The sequence below is a fragment of the Macrosteles quadrilineatus genome, unplaced genomic scaffold (genome assembly GCF_028750875.1).
Source record: "Macrosteles quadrilineatus isolate MER2022 unplaced genomic scaffold, UCM_ALF_1.0 Scaffold_2__2_contigs__length_208266976, whole genome shotgun sequence".
Lineage (NCBI taxonomy): Eukaryota > Metazoa > Arthropoda > Insecta > Hemiptera > Cicadellidae > Macrosteles > Macrosteles quadrilineatus.
Window position 1 is genome coordinate 44,777,028 of NW_026542595.1, and position 27,134 is coordinate 44,804,161.

Sequence of the window (27,134 nt, forward strand, 5' to 3'; positions counted from 1 at the left end):
CTCAAGTATAAGGGTATTATGTTGTGTTTCAGGGTGTGTTGTTTACCAATGGGACCCTGCAACCAGAGCTATAGTTAACAAGCTGGACTGTTCCAAGCTGGTGCCGTGTTCTGAGAGCCTCAAGTCTATCAGTATAGAAGAGCATCTCAGTCCAGGCCGCTGTCAGGTTTGATCTCACTTTCATACAATAATATCCTTAAAAAAATCATGTTTTTCCATCATTCAATCAACCTCATGATTGTTCGATGTTTCTTGTCTTAATACAATGATCAACAAAGCCAAAATGAATTTTGTTAAATCGTTAAATGCTTCAACTCAACAAAACTGTTGAGGCTACAAAGCTTTTTATGGTACCCTTACTCTTGCTTGAGGGACTGATATAGGCCTAGTAATGATTTTACAATTTGTCTTGACAATACTTTTCATAAGTAAACTTACTGGTGTTTTGTAATCAATCATAGTTTGAGTGTGGAAATCTATCATCATCAGTATGAAACAATGTTTACCGGTAATGGTTATTAAGTGATGTTAATGCTCTATGAAGCTTGATAATCCGTGACAATAAAGGCCTTATCTAATGTAATCTCATACTAAGCCCAAAAATAACACTCTCAACTGGTTTGCTTGTGGTAATCCACTTGAAACCAGTTGTTTTGTTCTCATGATCTGTTCAGCACTTGAAAGTCACCAGTTTTTTTGATAAGTAAAATTTTACACCACCAATTTTTTATAACTTTTTACCAATTTTTTTTTATCATTACAAATACAACCAACTAGTAAAGCTTCTCTTCTACTTACCCCAAAATTAAACTTAAACCTTATCAATCAACACAAAACAAATTACAAATGTCTAAAATTTTATTTGTATCATGTTGTCCATTGTTGTTCTAGAACCGTATTAAAAGTGTATGATACCAGTCCTACACGTAAACATTTTCTGCCAGAATATGACTTCATCAGTATTGTCTTATCTGTGGAACCCACTCAATCAAATAAGGAGAATATGGCAATTCATCATTGTTATGTTTAAGACTGTCATACACTCACCTCTCCCCGAGCCAGCACAGGCAGCAACAATACACATTAAGTCACTGTATCACTGTGTGTTTGTCAGGTGACCAGTCTGTGTGTGCTGGACTCCGAGGTTTACATCGGCACAACCTGGGGATGTATCGTGGTGGCAGAGCAAGCGACCATGCGACCAATCACAGTGTTCCGGCCCTTCCAGGAGGAAGTGTCGGCCATCTTGGCTTTACAGCCTCCATCAGGGGGTGAGACTGTCCTAGTCACTGTGGGTAGAGGCTACCGCAGTCTCATCAAGAGATACAAGGATGTGACGGGCACCTCCACAGTCAACACACAGGCTGCTACGTACGCCTTGCTGTGGGCCACTCGCAACTGGGCTGCAGTCTAGTCTGTCAATCCTTCCTAAAGTACGGCCTAAAGTTACTAATACATAAGACGTTTGTAGTGAGAATATTCTATAACCAATTGATATTAGTTTTATTTTAGATTTTTAAAATATGACGAGCGTAATCTTTGCTTCTTTTGAGATCTCGAAGCAAAACTACTGAATGCTTGTATTTATATGTATTTACAATGACTAGAGGTAACAATGAGTTTCACTGCTAGTTGGAGAATGGTAACGATAATTTAATACGTAACCAGGTAGTGAAGATGTATTTTTACATTTAACCCTTTGGAGACCAACCCTATAGTATATGACGCGCTGCTTAGGACCGGGGTACTTTTAACAGTTTCTGCAATGTTTTAAAAAAAATACTATAAGTTTTGAATAGCACCTCTCTATCACATTTTTTGCATGCTGTTCTAGATATAAAAAAAAGTTAAATAATCGTTTGTTTAAACTGCCGATATATCGGAAGTTCATCGTTAATAGCAAAAACACCAACTTCCGAAAAATCGGGAGGTTGGTCTCTCAAGGGTTAAAATAGGTTAAGTTATGCATTCAATTATTTTTTTTTTCATTTCAACAAAATTATATTTTAAAAGTCATTTAAGCCATTCTCAAAAAAAATTAAGCTATATTTTTACTGTGACAAAACTTAACATAGGAAAATGCAAACTATTATTTTTTTTTATTTAGTTTACTCCTTAAAACTTAGAAAAATCAATTTGATTAATAATTTTTTAATGTGTGAATATGTCAGTCTAATACTCATCAAATAATATTAATAATTGACAGTAATAATTGTTTGTTTTTTTCTACTGTGAGTTAAAAGAGTACTACGCTCACTTGTCCATTCCCCCGAGAGCTAACTAGGAAATGTGATATTTATACTTTCTTAGCTTTATTTTGGAATATCATATTTTCATGTCCAAATATAATAAGAGTTAGTAATTTAGTTTCTATCTATACTACAAAAGTCCCTCCTATGCTACTTACTGTGTCTCTAAGTCAAATTACCATCCATTTGTGAACAAATTATGATTATTATGATTTAAGTTAAAAGACGTTCCAAACGAATCAGTCATTCAATGTGTTTGTTATTTTTTTTTTTGTTTTTTTTTTTAATCAACAGTCAATAATTTCATTTCTTACATTAAAATGTGAAAATGAAAAATGTAAACCTCTGTTTTCAAAAGTATTTTAATACTTTAATACTTTACTTTGAAATGGCGATCATACGAATGTTTTTATTTTAAACAAAGTATGAATGGAGATGAGTATAGGATGAGTGGCGCGATCTTGTAGTGTTGTTAGTGACTTTGGCCGACATATCCCTTAGACACCGGAACTAATAATAAATTACTTTTGACATCAAGTAAAGTCCATCGTATAAACAAGAATATTATTTTATGTGTGGATGGTAATCTAACCTTGCTTTAAAAGACTTTGCCCTCTATCATAGTCTACTTTTTATCAAAGTTTAGAACAACATTAGAATAGTCACTTCACTCCACTATAGTTATTGATTTCTTAAGTACATTTTAAAAATGTAAAGTTTAAGTTCATTCATTTTAATGCAGTCATGACTGATATTAAATTATATATAATGTGAAAATATTACTATGAAATATGTTTTTTTTATTATTCAAGATGTGTATTTTTTCAGTGTTCTGAACGATAGTAGTGTTTCAAACTTTTTAATGTCTTAAAATTCTCTTGTATCTCTTTTAGTTTTATTCTTGTATCTGTATTATTTTTTTTTATTTTATTTGATAGAAATTATTTTTGTATATTTGTTTGGGTAATTTATAGGTTATTATAATCTAGTTGTGTAGATCACACCAACTAGAATAGCTTTACAGTATGTGACATATGCCATATGCATGTTTGGTGACATTGTAGTTTTGTTGTGAAATGTATAGTTTTTGATGGATTTTGCTCTCGCTGCTGATCTATTACACACAGTATGATAGATATTGTAATCAGCTAGCAAACACCAGCCTATTGTGCATTGTGTGTATGTCACTTACTGTTATTGTTATTAGCAAGCTTGGTATGAAACACAATGTATTCACAACTGCTAGTCATTAGAACTTAGGGTTTTGGTTGTTTTTACTTTTTTAGATTAACTGTTTATAGTCAAGTAAACATTTTTAGGGCCTAATACAACTAGTCTCTTCGTTAAGTAAAATAATTGTATGTTAAAACTTCAGTTATTCTTTTCCTTAATAATTGAATTGAAGACAGATCTGTACAAAATACTGAAACCAAAGTGTCAAAATGTGTTTCAAAGATATAAAAGTTTTATCTCATCAGTTTTATGGTTGAAAACAATACATTTAAATCACAACAATCCAAGTATTTGATCAAATAATTTCTAGTTAAAGTCTAATACAAAAATGTACTTTTATGTAACTTGTATTTTTTTTACAAAAGTACTATAAAATATTTTTTTAATGTTATATCATGTGAAACAGTTGAACCTTTCAGTTATAAACAACAACAAAGGGTATTTTTTTAAAATACTTAATATCTTTTAATGATTTCACCTGTAAATTGAGTCTGAATTGAATTGTATACCGTACTTTTATTTCTATTGGGTTTATAATGTGAAATTGAAATGGCTTTAACAATAAACAATTAAATGATTGGTTCTTGATCAGAAGCATTCCTTAATGAAAACATTTGACTCTGGGCTTAGTTTTGTTCCAGGAAAGTCTCTAGGCCAGGATTTTGAATTTTAGAATAAGGAGGAGCAGCTAGCTTGTCTAGAAGAAGTGTATGTAGGCTACAGAACACACAGAAGAGACACTCAATACACAATTTTTCGTCCCCTGGAGGGCTTAGTCAAGTGTAGAAAAAGTGATTAAGTTTACAAAATGGGTACCTATGTCTTTGTGTTCTATGGTCTACCTACACTTCTTCTAGGTAAGCTAGCTGTTTTCCTGCTTATTCTGCAATGACACTGGGTTTATTTTCTAGTAGTCTTGCATGATTCATTTCTATTTTAACTTAGGAGAATCTTCTTAAAAAATGAAATAACAGTTTTAACTGTATTAATTCTTTTATGTTTGTCCGGACTACAAGATACAGAATGTGTAAGTGTTGATATTTATATAAGTAATTAAGTATGTTAGCTAAGCTATTTATCTGTTGATATATATGAATATCTTTATTTTGTAATAAAGAGAAGTTTGAATGATCAATCAACTATGTCAATGTTAAGAGCATTGGTCTTGAAAAGTTGTCTATATCTGTGAACTCTTGTTAACGAATGCATTTCCTGAATGTCCGACTTAGACATAGCTTACAGCACTTTTTGTCAGTGGAATTAATAAAGTACCGTGAATGGCAAATGTCAATGGCTATAATATTCCATTGCCTTTTAAAAATTAGTTATAATATAGCCTATATTTCTTATTTGCTTTCAAAATATTTCATAAGATATGGTTATTTCTGAGATAGTGTAATAATTTTCGTATAGAACTAATATTTAAATCGGTGAAAGTTCACCACCGGATTTTATAGGTTGATGAAACCAAACTGATAGCATTCAAAATAAGCCGTCCATAATATTTTAATATTAATGCAAAGCTGTTGGCTCACAAGTATTATATTTATGAACATTATTCTCTGTAAAAACCAAGATACATACTAAACTTTAATTATCCCCTGCCTGCTGATTTTATTTATTATCCTGATATTTTATATTTTGCCCAAATCAAAAGTAACTTTTAACATCTTTAATATATACATTTGATCTCTGGAATGTATTTGATTCATTTAGTGGAACACAATTAGAAAATGTGATTAGTTTTTCTCTGTAGTATATTTAATATTTTACATTTAATTGTAATCGTTAAGGTTGTGTAATTCATTTACATTTTTAACCAAATTTTACCATTGTACTTAAAAGAATAATCATTTCATAAATCTGATAAAGTTAACTTAATGAAACTTGAAAAAATAATTAAAACTTAGCATAAAATGTTGCTACTTTTTGAAAATAACTAATCAATACATTTGTCATTCATGTTTTTATCACTTAAAAATGACTGTGTCTGCAACTTCCACTAACATTGTATTGTATTGTAAGATACCTTGTCTTGTATTGTATAGGTATTGTATTGTAAAATACCTCGTCTTTCAGTATCAATCTCATGTGTCAAATTACGCCGTTCACATACCTTAACATGAAGACAAGTTATCAATAAACAGTTAAACAAACCTTCTTTAGGTTTTATTTTTCCTCCCTAGTTGATTTTACACTCATTTGAATGTGTGATTGTAAAAAAATACCAAGAAGATGGTTTGACTGCGGCGAAGAACATGGCAGTTTTGTGCTCTTAAAAATGTGTTTTCTTCTTTGTGGTTGCCATTTTAAAAAACATGCAAGCAACATAACAGCATAAAATAAAAAAAATAAAAAAACATAGCATGAAACATAACAAGCCAAGAACAACTTAAAAAGCCTTGATTGACAAAGACACAGCTTAACCATCTTAATTTTCAATACCGGTACATATCTTTACAGGGTTGCATTCATCAGGTGTTACGATCAAGGGATTTAGAAGTTGATTCTATTTAGTTTTGTCCCATTAAAAACTTAAAACGGCGATTTAAAAAACAACCAGAATAAATTAAGGGAACATATAATTTTTATAAAAGGGCGAATTAGGGATGAAAATTAATACCATTTTCGGTTGGTTACCAACATTTGTAGATAGGATGAAGGGTTTACAACTAATACAATATTAATTTTGTTAGTAAGTTTAATAAGAAAATACAATAATAGTTAAAAAAATACTGATAATAAACAATACAACTTTTTTTTATTTCTCAACATTTTGCTTGCATTCAATGGCAATATTTCATTTGAATATCTAGTTAATAGGTTCATAGTATATTTTGAAAATCACACACATTAACCTTGGACTATAAAATCAACAGTTTCACAAATAGTAGTATAAATTCATACACATGAATAAATCAATCACGAAGGCTGAAGAACTTCATGGTACGCTGCATCCTTTATCTGAAAAAAAGTTTGTATCAAAATAAGTCATACCAAACCTACATTCCACTGAGGTGATATGAAACATATGTTATTATAACTCACAGAATCAGAACACTTGTAGCTGCTAAATAAGGATAGAAATATAGTAGTCTAAGCAAAAGTTTCAAAACTATATAAAATGCATTTAACTAAATCCTGATAACGTTCAAAGTTCATACATATTATCTGAATGACAAGGACAATGATAATTATTTAATAATAAAAGAACTTATAGTCAGATTTAAAGAGAGAAGAGAATCTGTTAATGTCTTATACATTTTTGTTCAAAACTGATTGAATATGTTGTGAACCTGTAGATTTGTTAAAAAGGATTTTAAAATCAGCTCACTCTGCTCATTTCATAGGCCAGACTTCATATAAAACAATAAGGCTACTTACTTGTGTGGGAAAAGGAGATATGGGTATTTTAACAATTTTTAATTTAGCATAACATACTGATGATTATTTAAATTTAAGTTGTTGATTTAATTATAAAGGCGAATAAACCTGTAAGCTTTGTAGGTTTATAGAGATCATAAGACAATGGGGTTGGTGTTTGGTTGTGTTATATTATTTTAATACTGTTAGCAGAAAAGTATACTGTAATGAATTTATATGAAGTGTATAGTGTGAACGCAGTATAGATATCTTAAATCTGTTAAATATTATACAGTCCATTCAATAAGTATCGGGACTGGTTCACTGTAGCCTCAAAAGAGCAGTGCAGGGGGGTGCGACAGGTTGGGTTCGATAGAAGGGTCCTTCACCATTCAGGAGCAGTTTGGTAATTGGTTTAGTCGCCTACGGCATCTGTTGGGACAGGAGGTTGATATTACCGCCGAGTGTTTTTTCATTGTGTCGTCAACATAGAGCTGTCGTCAAGGAACGCTGTGAAGTTTTGTTTTAAACTCGGAAAATCTGTGTTTATAACCAAGTAATAAGGTTGTACAAAAAATTTGACTCTTGCTGGGCGCACCTCAAAATTTCTTGCAAATTCTCCACCCTTGACAGTTTTTGTTCCTCGCTCAGGACTTTCGGCGGCTTTGCGTGGACTCTTCTCATTGCCAACGCCAAATTCTCCGTTACGATAGTGTGGATGGTTCCCAATGAAAGGCCTGTCTTCTCACTGGTGTGGGCGATGGTTAGGTGCATGTCAGAAACCAAAACTTCTTTTACTTTGATCACGCGAGCCTCGGATAGAGCGGTCGAAGTACTCATCTTAGTCATCTTTGACGAGTTACCGGCCTTCCTTAAACATTTGGTGCATATCAAAAACTCTTATGCGTCTTAAAGCATTATCCCCATAAGCCTGTTTAATGAGGGCAAGGGTCTCCAACGTGGATCTTCCCTGGTCCTAGTGATATCCTTCAAGTGCCCGTCTGTGCTTGAGATGGGTAGTGTTAAGTAATTTACCCTGGCATACACAGACAGACACTAGGATGGATTTATTCATATTGGTTTCATCTACAAGTGTATGGACATGCTTAAATCATTTTTAGATAACCTGTGGTCAAGACCTGCTCTATAACCTTCAAGTGATTTGGTCATTTGTATGAAATATCCGTCTGTGGTAAGGATATAACCTGGGAAGGATGTATGAAGTTTGACTGTTACTTTTTCAATCACGATCCTGGGGGTTTTCACTCCCCCAAATTCTACAATTGTGACTGTTAGCCTTCCCAATTAAACTCGTTCTATGAACTGCTATATAGAATTGGGTATCGTGATACCACAAAACACACTGTGATTTCTGTTGTAAACTCATAATTTTGAATCATAAATGTATTGTTGTCAATCAGCTGTGTTTAGGTGTTACCAACTTCATTAAATACAATTTGATTAAATTCCCTTCAAATCAAGGCATAAAAGTTAAGTAGTGTTTTACATCTTAACAGGTTAAAGTGGTAGGGTATCATTATGTCCCTTTAATTTCATATTTAGTGATCAGTGAGACCTTTTTGTCCTCTAAGTACCTCGCGATCATAGTTGAGAAATGGACATTCAAAAACTTCCTCAATTTGTCGAAAAGTTCCTAATTTCTTACTAGGTATTGGTAAATGACCAATTTAGCAATGGTAATTTGAGGTAAGTCAGTTTTTACGCAGGTAAATTCCTCTGTCTTAAATCTAGCAATCACAGACATAACCATCTTTTGAGCAGTTCTAGCTTGTTGATAGTTGTTACATAGTTTAATATTTTAGATAATATTTAACATTGATGTTAGCTAAACAATACAGAAGATTATGTACTAATATTTAGTTTAGATGAATCAGCATACGCACTAAACTCCCATTGTCTTTCCACGTATTAACTTATTTTACCTTTGTATGATGAAATGACATGTGGTTTGTTCAGAAAGACTAACACATTTTTTTAAAGAGCAGTTTGGCTCGTGATTTAATAAATAGTTAAAGGAAATGTGCAATATCTGTTTCTTAATTAGTTAAGGGATATACTCTGCATGAAGAAAGAGATGTCGGTACATAACAGAAGTTGGTCCACGTAAGGTAAGGTAGGTCCACAAAATATTCTTGCATACAAGACTTCATCGTAATCAAGTTAGGCAAATTTATATTTGATAAATTCGTCAAAATCGTGACTTTGAATGTTCCTCCTACTCATGATTAATAACTGTGAATGTATAAGTTAAATAAACGTCAAAAAAGCTTGTTAAAATTACGTTGTTGCGTCATAGAATGACTCTTTCTATGTTTCCAAAAAGCTACATTTGAAAGTCCTTATAAGCTCTAGGCTAATAATAGTAACTAGAAGTCGTCCAGTGGTCGAAAACTAGACCAAAAATATGTAATGTACAACAGACTTATCTATTTCCACCCTACACTGTAAATAAAACATGTGATTGGAGTTTCTTCCATTTGTTTTGATTTTCTGTTTATATTGCGTTGTTATTTCGTCACCAATAACAAGGTAACCCATAAGGTCCATGTTAATGTTTTAAAGATTTTAAATTCAATTTTTGTGCTTATTTTTTAGCCTATTTTAATTTATGAAGGGATTCTGCACATCTACAGGAAAATATCTTTCCAACAGTACTCGTAGATTCTCCCTGTGGTGCAAACGAGCTGAGAAAAAAGGTGTTAAAGAAACACGCTTGCCTATTAATATATAGATTGTTTTAGCACCGTATGTTGTTTGAGCCTTAATAATTTAGACATATCCTATAAGCAACTATATTTTTATATGTTCAATACAATTAGCCCTTTTACTGTATATCCATAGACAAATTTTGAATATCTTTCATTCATGATTTAATTAATGGCAGCTTGGTACTAAACTGAGGGAGGAGATATTAAATTATAAACAAAAAAATATCTAGAAAAATGCTTAGTAGCTTAACATTTTAAATAGAAAAAATAAAATGTTTCAATATGATATTGATTAAGATGGTTCAATTGGCCTACTAAAATTGTTGCAATACAAATGCGGTGTGAAAATTACTATAGATTTAATTAATCCCCTCAAATCCAGTAGGCCTAGTTTCCTTAACTAAGTAACTTTGAGAGCCAAAAACAGTAGCACAATATGAAAAAGGTATATTTGTAATTCAGGTGAACAAGATATCATAGTTTGTGCTAGAGGCTTTGGAGTTTCCCATGTTAACCTTATGAGTATTGATATTTAAATGGAATTGAAGAATCTTAACAGCTGGTTTAACGGTTTAACTAAACAATTTGTTTTTGTGATGTTCAATAGCATTATAAAGTTAATAGGTTTACCAACAGGGTGCAGCACTATTATTTTTATAAATTTATGACAACAGCTAATTTGCAACCAAAAGGTGAGTGAGCTTAGCGAACGAACTTCAACCTGGAGGCGAGCTAGCGTAGCGAACGAGCTAACCTAAAGGTAAGTGAGCGCAACGAACGAGCTCCGCTCCAACCTAAAGGTGAGTGAGCGTAGCGAACGAACTTCAACCAGGACGGGATTGAGGATGGATTGAGCCATGCAAACGAGCTCATCTTGAAAATGAACGAGCATTGACATCAAACCACATTAGGACAGGACGACGTCTGTCGGGCCAGCTAGTCCATCTATCTATTATAAGTATAAAAGAGGATGTTTGTATATATATTTGTTTGTTTGTTTGGCAGTGATAAACTCAGACACCGCTGAACCGATTGCCACGAAACTTGGTACATACGTGTAGAATGTCATGGAATAGGTTTATACACCATCAATTTCGTGATCCGTCCAATCGGCTCCGCCCCAGTGGCTCTGGAGTTTCCCATGTTAACCTTATGAGAAATGGAATTAATGAATCTTAACAGCTGTTTCAATTAAACAAGTTGGTTCTGTTCTATGATGTTCAATAGCATTAAAGTTACAAGGATTAGCAACAGGGTGCAGCACTATTATTTCTTTTACATTTATGACAACAGCTAATTTGCAACCAAAAGGTGAGTGAGCGTAGCGAACGAACTTCAACCTGGAGGCGAGTTAGCGTAGCGAACGAGCTAACCTGAAGGCAAGTGAGCGTAGCGAACGAGCTAACCTGAAGGCAAGTGAGCGCAGCGAACGAGCTCAAACCTAAAGGTGAGTGAGCGTAGCGAACAAACTTCAACCAGGACGTGATTGAGCCATGCGAACGAGATCATCTTGAAAATTAAGAAGTTAAACGGGGCAAAGCCCGCGGGTTACAGCTAGTCTATAATATTAAAACGAAACAGTGTTTTTTTATTTCACGATTCTGAATCAACCACTTGACGGATTTTCATGATTTTTGTGTTGAAAGAAAGATAATTTTGAGAACTAGGGAATGTCGAAGCCATAATTTTAGTTTAGGGTCCCAGTTTTTTAGAAATTAAGTTTTAATTTTAAAAAAGTATAGCAGCCGACGCTAAGATTCTAAACTAGCTTTTGGCATAAAATAGGTTGCTTAACATAACAGCTGGTAATATTAGTCTAGTTGCCAAAAGGCATTTTTCACCCAAACCTGAAAGTAAGGTCCACCCGAAGTTTTATGGTGTTTTCTGTTTCTTCAAGACCTACATAACTAAAATCTGCAAGGTGCCACTTTGTCACCCTTGAGCAAATTGAAATATTCAAGATGGCGGCCAAGATGGCTTAAAAACTGTATATTTGCTGTATCTTTCCCTATAGAAGAGACAGGATAATAACTTTTGTGTCTAATTTTATGTTTTAAGGGTCAGAGAATACCAATTATTGATTATCTTAGTAATAAAAAGACCCCCGCCACAGCAAACCTGCCGACTAAGCGAATTTCCAGTTGCCTGAATTGATTTTCAATTAAATGTATTTAATTAACATTAATTTTAATGAGTACTTAGGCTTGCTGCTACAGGGAGGGTAAAAAAGTGTTTTTTTTTGTGAAATATTAATAACTTAGTATAAAATAAATAAATTTACCAAGTTTGATCAAAATATATCCATAAACAAGCAGACTACAACATTTTACAATACTCCCCATAAGAATAACATAGGAATTTTAAAATAACAATTATTTAAATTTTCTCCGTATCTAATAATGGTACAAAAACACTTTGATATACTAAATTATTTGCTTTTTTAAGCTCTTTAAGAGGGTTTGAAGAGAAATTGGAAAATTTTGCGTTTAGAGGGTCAAAAATTAGAAAAAACAATTTTTACTCCATAAAACCCCACGTAAAACCCCGTTCCCATGGTCCGATCATGCTAGTTCTCGAACTCATTCAAGTTTATCCTGCCTTACACCTTCAAACCAAATTTCATCAAAATTGTATAAAAATTACTCAAGTTATCGTGTTCACGGACACATATATGTAATTGTCTATTATGAAAAATCGAATTTTGGTATGTTTCAAAACCCCAACTTTTTCAATCAATCAATCAATCAATCAATCAATTTATTTATTGAACTATAATGAATACATGCATATTATACAATAGGTGCAAAAACCATACAAGGCTTGTCTGCACCAACATATTATGAAAAACAGTGTTCAGTGTTCTCATGCTAGGATTTTGTCAGATCTTTTTATGCATTGCCCTATATGTATGAATGTATGATTCCAAAATATGTTTTAAATGTTCTCAAAAGCAATTTTTCCCACCTCAAAGTGCATTTTAATCGAACTAGATGTAGTGGTGCAGCCCGCGTCATGACTAGCGTTCCAAGTTGAAGACTAATAACAATATATCCCATAATATATCTTCAAAGCAATAGGCCTATACAAACTGATATGAGGTTGATAATTGTTGAAAATTGTATTCAGATTCTTTTAAGAGCCACAAAATATGAATGTTCTTATCACCTGAGTTTGTATTTGCAAACATTTAAAGGTTTTGCAAAAAAAATCTTCGAAATTTGCTATTGTTTCAATTTAAAGCTGTCTATTTTAAATAAATCAATAATGAAATGGTATAAGGTTATTATTATCTTAAAGTAAACTTGAAGAGGAATCTATTAAGACAAACCGCAAATCGTTAAGACGATTAGTTGTCAAATAATTGATGTTTTACTAAAAGCTTACATAAATCCAATATGGCGGAAGTTTTTTCAAAAATGGCGGCTTTCCACCACTTGGATTTTCTTGATTTTTAGTATAATATTCTTGACACCTTTTTTGACAAAATCCCATATATTTTGGAATATATGGGGAAGAAATATATTTTATTTCTTTTACCTTAAGTTTGATGTTGGACCGTATTTTGACTAGCCTAAAGAACAGTGTTTTTTTCTTAATTCAAGAAAACTATAATTTAAAAAGCAGTTGATAAAGTCATTCACTGTTCCTGAAGAAGGATAATGCACTGTCCCCAGTACAGCACAAGCATCAATTAGGAGAACTGCTTGTAAGTTAACTGATTTGATGACTGTGTTCTGTTTGAATGTAGCACTTATCCTCAGAAACCATAGATATAATGTTTTAAGTCAAGTAAATACTTTAAAACATTGTTAATAAGGTAACTTGGCAACAAATTAATGTGGAAATTTATTAAAAACTTATATTGATTTATTATTTTGGGTAATTTTCTAATTAAAACATCAAACTATGCACAAAATGATTATCCTGTCTCTTCTATAGGGAAAGATACAGCAGATATACAGGATTAGTAAACCGAACCGGCATGATCGGACCATGGGAACGGGGTTTTACGTGGGGTTTTATGGGGTAAAAATTTGTTTTTCTAATTTTTGACCCTCTAAACGCAAAATTTTCCAATTTCTCTTCAAACCTTCTTAAAGAGCTTAAAAGAACAAATAATTTAGTATATTAAAGTGTTTTTGTACCATTATTAGTTACGGAGAAAATACAAATAATTGTTATTTTAAAATTCACATGTTATTCTTGATTATATTTTATATATTTTTTATATTAGGATATATTTTGATCAAAATTGGTAAATTTATTTATTTTATACTAATTTATTAATATTTCACAAAAAAAAACACTTTTTTACCCTCCCTGTAGCAGCAAGCCTAAGTACTCATAAAAATTAATGTTAATTAAATACATTTAATTGAAAATCAATTCAGGCAACTGGAAATTCGCTTAGTCGGCAGGTTTGCTGTGGCGGGGGTATTTTATTACTAAGATAATCAATAATTGGTATTCTCTGACCCTTAAAACATAAAATTAGACACACAAATTATTATCCTGTCTCTTCTATAGGGAAAGATACAGCAAATATACAGTTTTTAAGCCATCTTGGCCGCCATCTTGAATATTTCAATTTGCTCAAGGGTGACAAAGTGGCACCTTGCAGATTTTAGTTATGTAGGTCTTGAAGAAACAGAAAACACCATAAAACTTCGGGTGGACCTTACTTCCAGGTTTTTTGACCGGCAACCAGACTATATTCAGCTTTTGTGTCACAAATTCAGCATTTGGATAATAATTACATGCATAGGGTTGACTTATTTATACTATGTGTAATGCTATGCTCATTGATACGTCCATTTTATGGGTAAGAGGATGGCAGACTATTTAAATGTTCATGGTAAAATGATAGATGTTCTAATTTATTTTTTAGAGCAATCTTTAAAATTTTAAGTTTGTTTTAGTGCAATTAATTTGTTTTAACTAACAGCTGGTTGAATATAAAAGTTGTCTTTCAAACTAACAGGTTAGTTTATTATTCTGGGATGTTGGCATTGAATATAGAAAATAAGTAAGATTCAAGATTCTATAACCACTGATGTATACAAATCGAGGCTCTGCCCCCCGAGTATTCAAAGGAAAAATTATGCAAATTATTTTTCTGTTCGACGTTTTGAGGAAAGAATAGGAAAATAACAATGTGTACATGTTTTAATTCATCTTGGCAGCTTTTTGTTTACAGGAAATGGTTAACTGCTTGAACTTTGCTTGGATTAGAAATGGAAATATTAATCTAATTTCAGTTTTAGTTGACTTTTCAATCCCGTACGTAGGACGGGCCAACAGCTCGTATATATATAAAATCCAAAGTTTGTTTGGTTTGTTTGTACTTTATGGACTCCGAAACCGCTAGTCAGATTGTAATGAAACTTTCAGGCATTATTAAGCATTATTCAAGGATGGTTTGTGTGAAGTTTGGTGCAGATCCGTCAAAAGGGCCCCGCCCCAGTGGCTCTGGAGTTTCTCATGTTAACCTTATGAGTACTTATATTTAAATGGAATTAATGAATCTTAACAGCTGGTTCAACTAAACAATTTGTTTTTGTGATGTTCAATAGCATTATAAAGTTAATAGGTTTACCAACAGGGTGCAGCACTATTATTTTTATAAATTTATGACAACAGCTAATTTGCAACCAAAAGGTGAGTGAGCTTAGCGAACGAACTTCAACCTGGAGGCGAGCTAGCGTAGCGAACGAGCTAACCTAAAGGTAAGTGAGCGCAACGAACGAGCTCCGCTCCAACCTAAAGGTGAGTGAGCGTAGCGAACGAACTTCAACCAGGACGGGATTGAGGATGGATTGAGCCATGCAAACGAGCTCATCTTGAAAATGAACGAGCATTGACATCAAACCACATTAGGACAGGACGACGTCTGTCGGGCCAGCTAGTCTATCTATCTATTATAAGTATAAAAGAGGATGTTTGTATATATATTTGTTTGTTTGTTTGGCAGTGATAAACTCAGACACCGCTGAACCGATTGCCACGAAACTTGGTACATACGTGTAGAATGTCATGGAATAGGTTTATACACCATCAATTTCGTGATCCGTCCAATCGGCTCCGCCCCAGTGGCTCTGGAGTTTCCCATGTTAACCTTATGAGAAATGGAATTAATGAATCTTAACAGCTGTTTCAATTAAACAAGTTGGTTCTGTTCTATGATGTTCAATAGCATTAAAGTTACAAGGATTACCAACAGGGTGCAGCACTATTATTTCTTTTACATTTATGACAACAGCTAATTTGCAACCAAAAGGTGAGTGAGCGTAGCGAACGAACTTCAACCTGGAGGCGAGTTAGCGTAGCGAACGAGCTAACCTGAAGGCAAGTGAGCGTAGCGAACGAGCTAACCTGAAGGCAAGTGAGCGCAGCGAACGAGCTCAAACCTAAAGGTGAGTGAGCGTAGCGAACAAACTTCAACCAGGACGTGATTGAGCCATGCGAACGAGATCATCTTGAAAATTAAGAAGTTAAACGGGGCAAAGCCCGCGGGTTACAGCTAGTCTATAATATTAAAACGAAACAGTGTTTTTTTATTTCACGATTCTGAATCAACCACTCGACGGATTTTCATGATTTTTGTGTTGAAAGAAAGATAATTTTGAGAACTAGGGAATGTCGAAGCCATAATTTTAGTTTAGGGTCCCAGTTTTTTAGAAATTAAGTTTTAATTTTAAAAAAGTATAGCAGCCGACGCTAAGATTCTAAACTAGCTTTTGGCATAAAATAGGTTGCTTAACATAACAGCTGGTAATATTCAGCTTTTGTGTCACAAATTCAGCATTTGGATAATAATTACATGCATAGGGTTGACTTATTTATACTATGTGTAATGCTATGCTCATTGATACGTCCATTTTATGGGTAAGAGGATGGCAGACTATTTAAATGTTCATGGTAAAATGATAGATGTTCTAATTTATTTTTTAGAGCAATCTTTAAAATTTTAAGTTTGTTTTAGTGCAATTAATTTGTTTTAACTAACAGCTGGTTGAATATAAAAGTTGTCTTTCAAACTAACAGGTTAGTTTATTATTCTGGGATGTTGGCATTGAATATAGAAAATAAGTAAGATTCAAGATTCTATAACCACTGATGTATACAAATCGAGGCTCTGCCCCCCGAGTATTCAAAGGAAAAATTATGCAAATTATTTTTCTGTTCGACGTTTTGAGGAAAGAATAGGAAAATAACAATGTGTACATGTTTTAATTCATCTTGGCAGCTTTTTGTTTACAGGAAATGGTTAACTGCTTGAACTTTGCTTGGATTAGAAATGGAAATATTAATCTAATTTCAGTTTTAGTTGACTTTTCAATCCCGTACGTAGGACGGGCCAACAGCTCGTATATATATAAAATCCAAAGTTTGTTTGGTTTGTTTGTACTTTATGGACTCCGAAACCGCTAGTCAGATTGTAATGAAACTTTCAGGCATTATTAAGCATTATTCAAGGATGGTTTGTGTGAAGTTTGGTGCAGATCCGTCAAAAGGGCCCCGCCCCAGTGGCTCTGGAGTTTCTCATGTTAACCTTATGAGTACTTATATTTAAATGGAATTAATGAATCTTAACAGCTGGTTCAACTAAACAATTTGTTTTTGTGATGTTCAATAGCATTATAAAGTTAATAGGTTTACCAACAGGGTGCAGCACTATTATTTTTTAAATTTATGACAACTAACAGACAGATTGCAACCATAAGGTGAGTGAGCGTAGCGAACGAACTTCAACTGGAGGCGAGTTAGCGTAGCGAACGAGCTAAACCTGAAGGCAAGTGAGCGCAGCGAACGAGCTCCATTGTTTATAAAAAAGCCCTTGAATAAATGTTTGAAAGCAAAACTACTTTTTCAATTTTATATAAATTAGGTAATAAATATGTTTTATTGACATTAACACAATAACACATTTTGACACCGATGAAACCTGGTATGTATGTTAAAATACAAAAGACCCGTGTCGTGTGGGAAGGCAGCTATTCAGATTTTAAAATTTAAATTACAATGAAATGGCTGATTTAAAAAAAATCTCAAGAACACTTTTGTATAACATTTTTAATTTTATACCAAACTACACCTAATTCAAATACCCCCGCCACAGCAAACCTGCAGACTAAGCAAATTTCAACTTGTCTCATACATTTTTACTAAAACATTTCCATAAATAAGACATATTTATTCCCAAGTTAAATAACATTAGATTTAACGAGTGCTTAGGTTTGCTGCTATGGGGAAGGTAACAGTGTTTTTTGATCATACGTCAATAGTACAGGATGAAATAAAATAAATTTGCCAAATTTTATCAATATATATCCATAAACAAGTAAACTACAACAGTTTTCATTTTCTCCATAAGAATAGCATTGGAATTTTAAATTACACTATTTTTGAATTTTCTCCGTGACCGTTAGGCATACAAGAGCGTTTCAATATACCAATTATTTCTTTTTTTAAGCTCTATAAAACGGTTTAGAAAGAAATTGCAAAATTTTTTGTTTTTAGGGTGAAAAATGAGAAAACCCATTTTTAACCCATACAACCCCCCATAAACCCCCGTTCCCATGGTCCGATTAGCTAGGGTTTCCAAGATCACGCCGGGCGGACAGCGTGAGTGGACAAGCGTATTTACGTAATCAAGTTTAAATTGAAGCCAAAATAGTTAATAGTTAATAAATAGTTAATTTTTATGTGGGTGCGGTTTCCAAGCGCGAGCGATGACATGAGTTTTCCCGCCATCTGTCCGGCGTGAGTCCAGAGCGTGGCACGCTGGAAATGACCCAAGTCATTTCTGGCGTGCACGCCGAGCGGACAAGTTATTTTGAACTAGTTTTTTTAAATTGTGCCTAGGGTGTTAAATTTGTGCCTAGAGAGTATTAATTGTCAGTATGGAGTCGAAAGTATTTTCATTGGTAAAAGATGAGAAACTTATTTATTTAGTTCGTAGTTTTCCGGTGCTATATGACATGAGTAGGAAGAACTACAAGGACAATATGGAAGCAGCCCTCATCTTTTCTTTTATCATACATCGGGTGTGGTTCCATAAGAACAAACCCTTCCAATAACATGGACTCTTCCTCCTCCTCTTCTTCCAGCAACAGAGCAATAGTTACAACGTCCATGTTGGTTAAAAACTGACAACTATATAGCTCATTCCCCAAGAGAAATAAGCGCGAATGTCCGCTTTCTTGCAAACCACTCTCACACCGAGCTTGATAGGACATCCGCCGGACCTTAAATTGGCGCCAACGGGTATCACGCCGGACAGATCACGCTGGTGTGTTCTTGGAAACCCTAGCTTATGCTGGTTTGTGAACTCGTTCAAATAAACGTAGGTTTACACGTTTGTACCAAATTTCATCAAAATCAGATAATTTTTGCTCGAGTTATCACGCTAACGGACACACACACATATATATATATATATATGAATTTGAACGGATGGTGTTTTTGGTCTCTAGGGACCTCAAAACGAAAAATTAAATCGGTCCCGGGTCCAGGTCATACCATGAGTACTACGGTAATAGCTTATTCCCTATATGGGAAATTCGCTAAAAGTTGGAATAACAAACAACTGAAATATGGATACTTTTTAGTTGTAAAATGATGCAAACCTAGACTAGCTTAGCCGTATTCTACCTCATGTACAAGTAAAAATCGTGATATTAAAGATTGTTGTCATTTCATTCCTACGGGACACCCTGTATAAATCGTGGTTAACTGGTTTACCGTCATTTATATTTTGAAATAAGTAGTAAATTTAATTATAGAGATAATCATATGATTAAATAAACAGTTTGCTAATTTTGAGGTCGAAACTTAATAACCTCACATTGGTATCCGGGTATCTAATTCCAATTTCCATAAGAACAACAACATTAGAGGAGAGGCTGGTCTCTATACCCCCCCCCCCTCCCCCTGGTGGGAATTTTTTAAATATACATTTTTGTGCTCGTATTGACACGTACTTTAAGATTTTAGGTGTTTACCACTTGTGAATTACATCATGTTCGAGAAAACACGAAAATATTACAATAGTTAGAATATATATACATAATTTTTTTTTCTTTTCCGATTTCGTTAGGCTCTTTTACACGCCGATTTTCATTATTGAGGTCTCAAATTGAAGGTATTAACGTACAGATTGCACATCAAGCATCGGCATATATTTGTCTACAGTCCCACTCGGCTTATACGTAAACGACATTTTCTCCCCATGTATTTCTTATGGGAGTTAAATTTGGTTTTTCTTTTCCAAGTTCGTTTGGCGCTTCTACCCACCCGATTTTCATAATTGAGGTCCCAAATTGAAGGTATGCACGCACAGATTTAACATCAAGCATCAGTATATATTTATCGACAGTCCCACTCGGCTTATACGTAAATCAAATTTGCCCCCATGTATTTCTAAAGGGAGTTAAATTTGTTTTTTTTTTCTTTTCCGAGTTTCTTTGGCTCTTCTACACATCAGATCTTTATGATTGAGGTCTTAAATTGATAGTATGCACACATATATTTCACATCAAGCATCATCGTATATTTATCTACTTTATTACTCGACCAAAAACATAGATTTGATATATTTTTTAATTCGTATTTCAATTTAAATTGTACGGTTTTTACCATTTATAATTATATTACCCTATATATTTTGGTCTAAGAACCTTTAGTGAAATACCGGCTTGCATTTAAGATATTAGTTATTCAAATCGGACGGGTTTCAAGCAAACGCAAGGTGAACATCCAACATAAAAAATTATAAGGTTTTTCTATGATTGAATATCAATAGCTCCAGTATTGTTTACGTTTTTTATATGTTTTAGACTCAAAATAATCAGTCAATTGTAGGCTTTAATTTGAGCTATTGATCGTTTGAATCAGTTAAGTTTAAGATACTGTATTACACAATCAAAAATCATAAATTTGATTATTTCTCGGATATGATATTTATTATAACGCTGCAGTGCAGCATGGGTCCTTTAGTATAGATTTTTTAGTTTGATTTGATTTGATTAGTTGATTCCTGTGCGTAGGACGGGCCCACAGCTAGTTAGAATCTCACAGTGACATGCAAGCAAATGAAATTAAACGAAGTTAGCAAAGTATTGTGCAAGTACTGTACTTGATGCTTTTGAACAATGCATTATTCTGCTTGAAGTTGAAACCCGTGATCAGAATTCCTAGATGGCCTGTTTATCAGCTGGAAGACCTGTACCCGAATCGGTGGAAGACAATTTACTCAATGTAGATAATCTAGGGAAAGCTGCATGCAAACGTATTAGTTAAGATAAGAGCTAAAAGAAATATTGTTCTGGAGTTTTACTGCTGTCCCAGGAACGTGATATTAGCCTTGAGAAGCTGATGGCATACCCATTAGATCCAGTACCATGGGCATTATCCACTGCCGATGGATGCCCAACAAAAACAGAAAAGGCCAAACTGCTCCATGCTTTGGAGAACAAGGGTATCGTAGACGAACCTCCCAAGATTGAAGAATGTATGTATGTAATTGACGGTATGGCTTACTTTTAGGTTGTTACTAATATTCCAGAAACCTCTGGTGAACTAGCACAGATTGCCTTCAGCCGTTTTCCGAAATTCAGCAGGATATACTTTATTACGGATACCTATTTAGATGTATCTATTAAAAACATTGAAAGAGAGAAGGGGATTTGGAGAAACGTTTTTAATGAGAGGTCCAAAATCAAGATCCCACGGGATGGGAAAAAATCCTAGCTAATGGTAAAAATAAGGAACAACGGGTTAACCTGCTAAATAATGAATGGTCTCAGCACAAATATGCATAAATTCAAACAAGCTTCAATACACGTTTCTAGGGTAATGTAAGGTTCTTTTTGGTGATATTTTGAAATTCACCCCCCACCCACAAACAGGGTTGCTGAGAGGAACTTAATTTCTCTTAAATGGCAACCCATATCAATCAGCACATTATTTTAATGAGATTTAAAAAAAGAAAATTACTGTCGCAAATCCGATTTTGATACGAGGAAAACAAAGTTTTAGACGTTAGTCTTACTGGAACCTTACATTCCAGTAAAATTTACGTCTAAAATGTATCTATATATTAATTTGAAACTGTTTTTCTTTGTGACAGCTATTTTGAGAGAACGGCTGGGCGTAGAAACTCGGTAGAGGTGTCTAAAGAAAGGTCCCGGTCTGTAGATGAGCCATCAAAAGAGAAACATGGAGAATTCTCTCGGGGCTCTGACCCAGTGGCCTTTAAATTCCCGTCCCATGTTATTCTTATGGAGGAAAACGAGGTTTTTGTCACAGCTAATTTGAGAGAACGGCTGGGCGTAGAAACTTGGTAGGGGTGTCTAAAGAAAGGTATTGGTCAGTAGGTGAGCCCTCAAAAGATAAACGAGGTAAATTTCCTTGGGGCTCTGCCCCAGAGGCCTTTAAAGTTCACTCTGCAATTTTGTTTACATTTCGACCATATGGATAATTTTACACTACTTTTAATGAACCAGCTGTTAATATTAAAATTGCATTCAAAGGTATACTGAAACTGTCAAAATTAAATGTTTACATTATCATTTATGATTTTAAATGGATTCTCCACTGCATGGCAAGTTTTTTATAGTTTCAACAAAATGATGAATTTATGATACGTTTTAAATGTTTTGTTCAAAAATATATGATTTATTGCTCTTAGAAAATTTTAAATTATGAAATAAGTGTGACATATCAATTTCAAAGTAACATATAACTATTCCTTATCGGGTTAGCTTATATTTATTGTAAGGTTGGCACTTGCCTTTTTTCCCTACTTTCAATCACCATTTATTTTTAAATTCAAGAAAGAACACCTGAGATTCATTTATTGGTATAAAAGGTTTTGATAATCGGGTTGAAAATTGTGTCATAGATGAGTACGTTGAGGATGAGAGCTGTGTTCAAGTTTTGGAATAGACTAACTACGGAGTCTATGGTTTTGTTAAAGTAGGTGAACTAATGTCAATTCAGGTATTAAAAAAAAAATGTGTACACAGTTTTTACTTTGATGTACACATGTAGCTAGGTCGAACAACGCATCTAAACCTCACTACATACAAAACATTCGGAAACACAACAAGTGTCATCACATCTCATCGCATTTGCATAATTTGTTACCAAGGCTGGACTAGGTTATGGATTTGATTCCGCAAATGTTCAATATTTGTGATAAAATTTCCTACAATTATGGTTAATTCCAATCCACGAAATACATGCACAGCTTTATGTGATCTATATGGCCAAGGCAAAACTACCCCACAAGTTAATGAATTATCTAGTAAGAACAGGATGATTAAATACATGGGTCGATGTGGCAAGAGAAGGAATTAAAATTGCTGAGATCGAAGTAAGAATGTTACTGCTTTCTGGAGAATCAGTTATTTTTATCAAACAAAAAAACTGATTTAATATGCTGATAGAATTCTGTATTTTTATGACCAAAGATGAAGATTACTTATAAATCAGGATACAATCTGAATGATTTTCCTAAAGCAGATGGAATTAGTGGTTAGTAATAAAATTTACTCTTTCCGTAACATGATAGGCTAATTATATGAACTCATTCTCCTATATAGTGAAAGTGGCTTTGGTATGAAACAAACTCATGAACAAACAATTATAAGACTCCTAAAAAACCCTTAGGGCAACCTAAAGCCGACAAAAAGGTAGGAAATATTGTGTTAAACGAATACATCAATCACGTTTATAGGGAACACAATCGTCATACTTATTATTGCTTATCCTCCCTTCATTTAACTAAGATTTTAATGACTTCACTCTATCCATTGCAGTTAGCTGAATTTACATAAAACCTCAAGATTAACCGTCGATTTCGACGGGGTTCCATTAGTTTAATTTAAATAGAATCTCTTAAAATCTCTTTCCTTGAGGTACTCGTTAAATCTAATGTTATTTAAATATATTTAATTGAAAAACAATTCAGGCAAATTTGAAATCCGCATTGCCTACAGGTTTGCTGCAGCGGGGGTATTTTAAAAACGTTTTTATTTTCATTTGAAGCCTTTGAATACATACTGAAGAAGTCCATAAAAAAATATTGCACCGGTAATTAACGCAGGCTACCCTTATGTAATTTAAATAAATCAGTTTTTAAATTTAACAGTTTTTCTTTATTTTCCGGAATACGCTGTAATTTAAAAGAAGCAAACAAATGAATTCTTAATCTGGTAGGTAATAAAAAAAAAGTATAAGTCATAAATTCCCACAGGGGGGGAGGGTTTCATATTGGTGGCTCATGGTCTACATATCTTTATAGATGCGTTGTTATGAAGTTCTAGTAAACAAATATTAGGCGTATTATCTCCGAAACAGACAAAGAATTCGGTTCCTTGATACAAATTACAAAATATCAATTCGTATTCGTTTTTATCCCCAATGCTTAATTTGATGCCATGTTTTTAAAACTGGCAATCAGCGTAAACAATGTTATCTACGATAACAAATCTTGTGATATTTCTTTCCGTCAATCAACTATAGGTGAGGTGAATAATATTTGTTGTTTGCACTTAGTAACACCTATAAACATTGCTCGACTAAAAGATTAATAGGATACTGAAACAATAAAACAAATGGACTAACCTAAGCGTTGATGAGGATGGCGAGAACCGCCATTGCGACAAATCCTAGGATAACGACGACCATCTGCGACAATCCCCTCCCGTTGGTGTCTCTCTTCAGGATCTCGAAGAAGACGACGTAGAGCAGCGTCCCTGTGGCCATGCCCTGCAGCAGGACCGACATGAGCGCGGTGAAGTTGCTGTCGTTGGAGGCGGATAGTGCGAGGCCGATGCCGATGCCGAAGGGAGACGCACACGAGTACACGAACGCGTAGAACACCGAGAGTGCCACAGACACTTTCCCGGAGACCAACTCGACACCGATACAGAAGGCGATGACACACTTGTGGACGGCCACGGCAGTCATGAGGTACCAAACCGCGGCCACAGAGTCCTCCAGGCCGATGGCGAGGCCCTCAAACCCCTCGTGGACTGTCAGTGCCAGGACTATGAGCAACTCGCGGAGAGAGGGCAGGTCCTCGGTGACGATGGTGTGGTCGTGCGAGTGTGGTTGGTGGTCGTGGTCGACATGGCTGTCCCTGTCATCCTCGTGGAACAAATGTTGGTGGTTGTGGCAGTGCTGCGACGGATTGCCGCACGTAGAATAATTCTTCTGGGTTACCGTCACGATGTTCACGTCCTCTTCACAAGGAGGTGCGAAAGTTACTTTCAACGAATTTTGATCGAATATTTTTAACGAATCTGTCATCGACAAATCCGCGTCTACTAGTACCGCCGAGGATACGCTTAACGGATTTTTCTTTCGCAATGAATTTTTTACATTCCGTGAGTGGAGTAGCTTATGGACTACTTCCTCAACAATGTACATAGTGAAAAAACCGCAGCACATCACTAACTCCGGCAGCGGCAAAGGGAAGTTCTTCGGTATCCCTCCATTCTCCTGCAATGTCTCGATGCTCTCCGACACTTCTGGCAGCAAGTGGAGGAACGTCGTACACAACAACACACCTCCACCGAACGCTTGGCACAGGGAGAGTATGAAGTTAGAGTTGTTACTCTTCTTCGGCGCCTGAGGTGTTGTCGTGATTCTCTTGCTGATGAACACAGGGATGAGAGTGACTATGAAGGCTGCTCCCCCCAGCACCACCATCGACGTCACCTTGGCCACAGTGATGTCCGTGTTGTAGTCCGTACCCATGTCCGCTGCCGGAGTGTACTCGGTCTGCCGTCGGACGACGGACTGCCTCAACTGCCACCGTCGAGTAACCCTCTCCCCACCATCACAACTCGATTCGTGATTAAGATTAGATATCAGGTTTCTCTAGATACTGAGATTTGTTTTATCACACGTTTTGTTATTCTTTAGGACCATCCGTCCCTCACTGATACGTTATCACCTTGTTAAGTTCTTGTCAAACAGCGCTATCTCGATCGCGACAATGTAAATATCAGTCTCCGTGTTAAGCGTCGTTTCACAATTAACGGCGTTCAGTTTGTCTTCAACTATATAAAATAGCTCATACGAGAGCTCTCCCCGTGGTCAAGACTCGACCAAAAGTATGCATTGTGCAAACTTATCTATTTTCAACCCACGCTGTAAATAAAACATGTGATTGGAATTTCTTTAATTTGTTTTGATTTCTGTTTATATTTTGTTGTTATTTCATCACCAACATGGCAACCCACAAGGCCCGTGTTACTTTTTTTAAATTTAAAATTCATTTTTGTGCTTATTTATGAGCCTATTTTAATTTATAAAGGGATTCTGCACATCTACAGGAAAATATATTTAATTTGGTACCAACCGCGTGTAATTCGGTCCAGTTGTATGGTCAGGCTATCTGTCATAAGTTTTGCAAAATATAGTATATAACGAAAGCTCGCCCTGAGGTCAAAAACTCGACCAAAAGTATGTATTGTGCAAACTTCTCTAATTTCACCCCACATTGTAAATAAAACATGTGATTGGAATTTCTTCAATTTGTTTTGATTTTCTATTTATATTTTGTTGTTATTACGTCACCAACATGGCAACCCATAAGACCCATTGGTAACCCATGTTAATTTTGTTAAACTTTCAAATTCAAGTTTCGTGCTTATTTTTGAGTCTATGTTAATTTATAAAATGATTCTGCACATCTAAAGAAAAATATCTTTCATTTGGTACCAACCACGTATAATTCGGTCCCGTAGTATGGCCAGGCTAGCTATCATAAGTTTTGCAATAGTTCTTTAGTATATAAGATATATTGGTGCGTACTTATTTTAAATAGATACATTTTTTAATGCAAACAATATTAACATATTTTAGTCAGTACTGTACTGTATTTGCAGCCAAATTTACGTTATGGTATGGTGTAGTTTGTTGATATGGTGTTGTTAACTACCAGTGTCCACCACCTGAACGCTTGTATTTTTTTTCAATTGTCAATCATTAAATGAATATTTGTATAGCGCACATATATTGGGTGATGAAACATAACTTAGGTAGGTTGTGAAACACTGAAACATACAAGAATGATTTTTCTCAAATATTTTTTATCAACGTCCATGCTTACTTACAGGCTAATGCATATCATATCCTGTAATATCATGGTAATTTGTTACTTATCCGAGCTATCATTTTGATGTTCAAATTACAATGCTCTTGTGCATGTGTAATTCGACAAGCTTTAAAATTTCAATTTTTAATTGTAGGAATAGGCTTTTGTATAATATATTAAAACAAAATTATACTTCTTCTTAATGAAAATGTTGTCATGTTTACAATTGTTTATTTTCAAAGTGAAGCTATTGCTTGTCGTTGTCTACATAGGTGAGTCTACTCTGACAGAAATAATCATACATTTATAATATACATAGAACGGCTCTGATAACAATCTAATGACTCCCAGCGTTGAGTAAACAACACAGATTAGATCTCTAATTATGTTATAATGAAAAATGAATCACGTTGATTTGCAATAAACACGAATGACCTAGTTATAATT

The 27,134-nt window shown here is 34.4% G+C and overlaps 1 protein-coding gene and 1 long non-coding RNA gene across 2 annotated transcripts; one reads left to right on the top strand and one right to left on the bottom strand.

The window, feature by feature from the left end:
• Positions 1 to 37: 37 nt before the first annotated feature.
• On the top strand, positions 38 to 5,642 carry LOC128985724 (uncharacterized). Its single transcript, XR_008490065.1, has 2 exons — positions 38 to 166; positions 1,115 to 5,642. It is a non-coding gene; the product is annotated as an uncharacterized LOC128985724 (long non-coding RNA).
• A 533-nt stretch (positions 5,643 to 6,175) lies between these two features.
• Positions 6,176 to 25,494, bottom strand: LOC128986195 (zinc transporter ZIP3-like). The gene is made up of 2 exons (XM_054406401.1): positions 24,206 to 25,494; positions 6,176 to 6,446 (listed from the first exon to the last, which is right to left on the bottom strand). The coding sequence occupies exon 1, from the start codon at positions 25,340 to 25,342 to the stop codon at positions 24,206 to 24,208; it is 1,137 nt and encodes a 378-aa protein (XP_054262376.1). The 5' UTR covers positions 25,343 to 25,494; the 3' UTR covers positions 6,176 to 6,446.
• Positions 25,495 to 27,134: the final 1,640 nt, after the last annotated feature.

Bases quoted from the DNA above. Each gene is read 5' to 3' on its own strand.
- LOC128986195 (XM_054406401.1), bottom strand. From the start codon at position 25,342: ATGGGTACGGACTACAACACGGACATCACTGTGGCCAAGGTGACGTCG.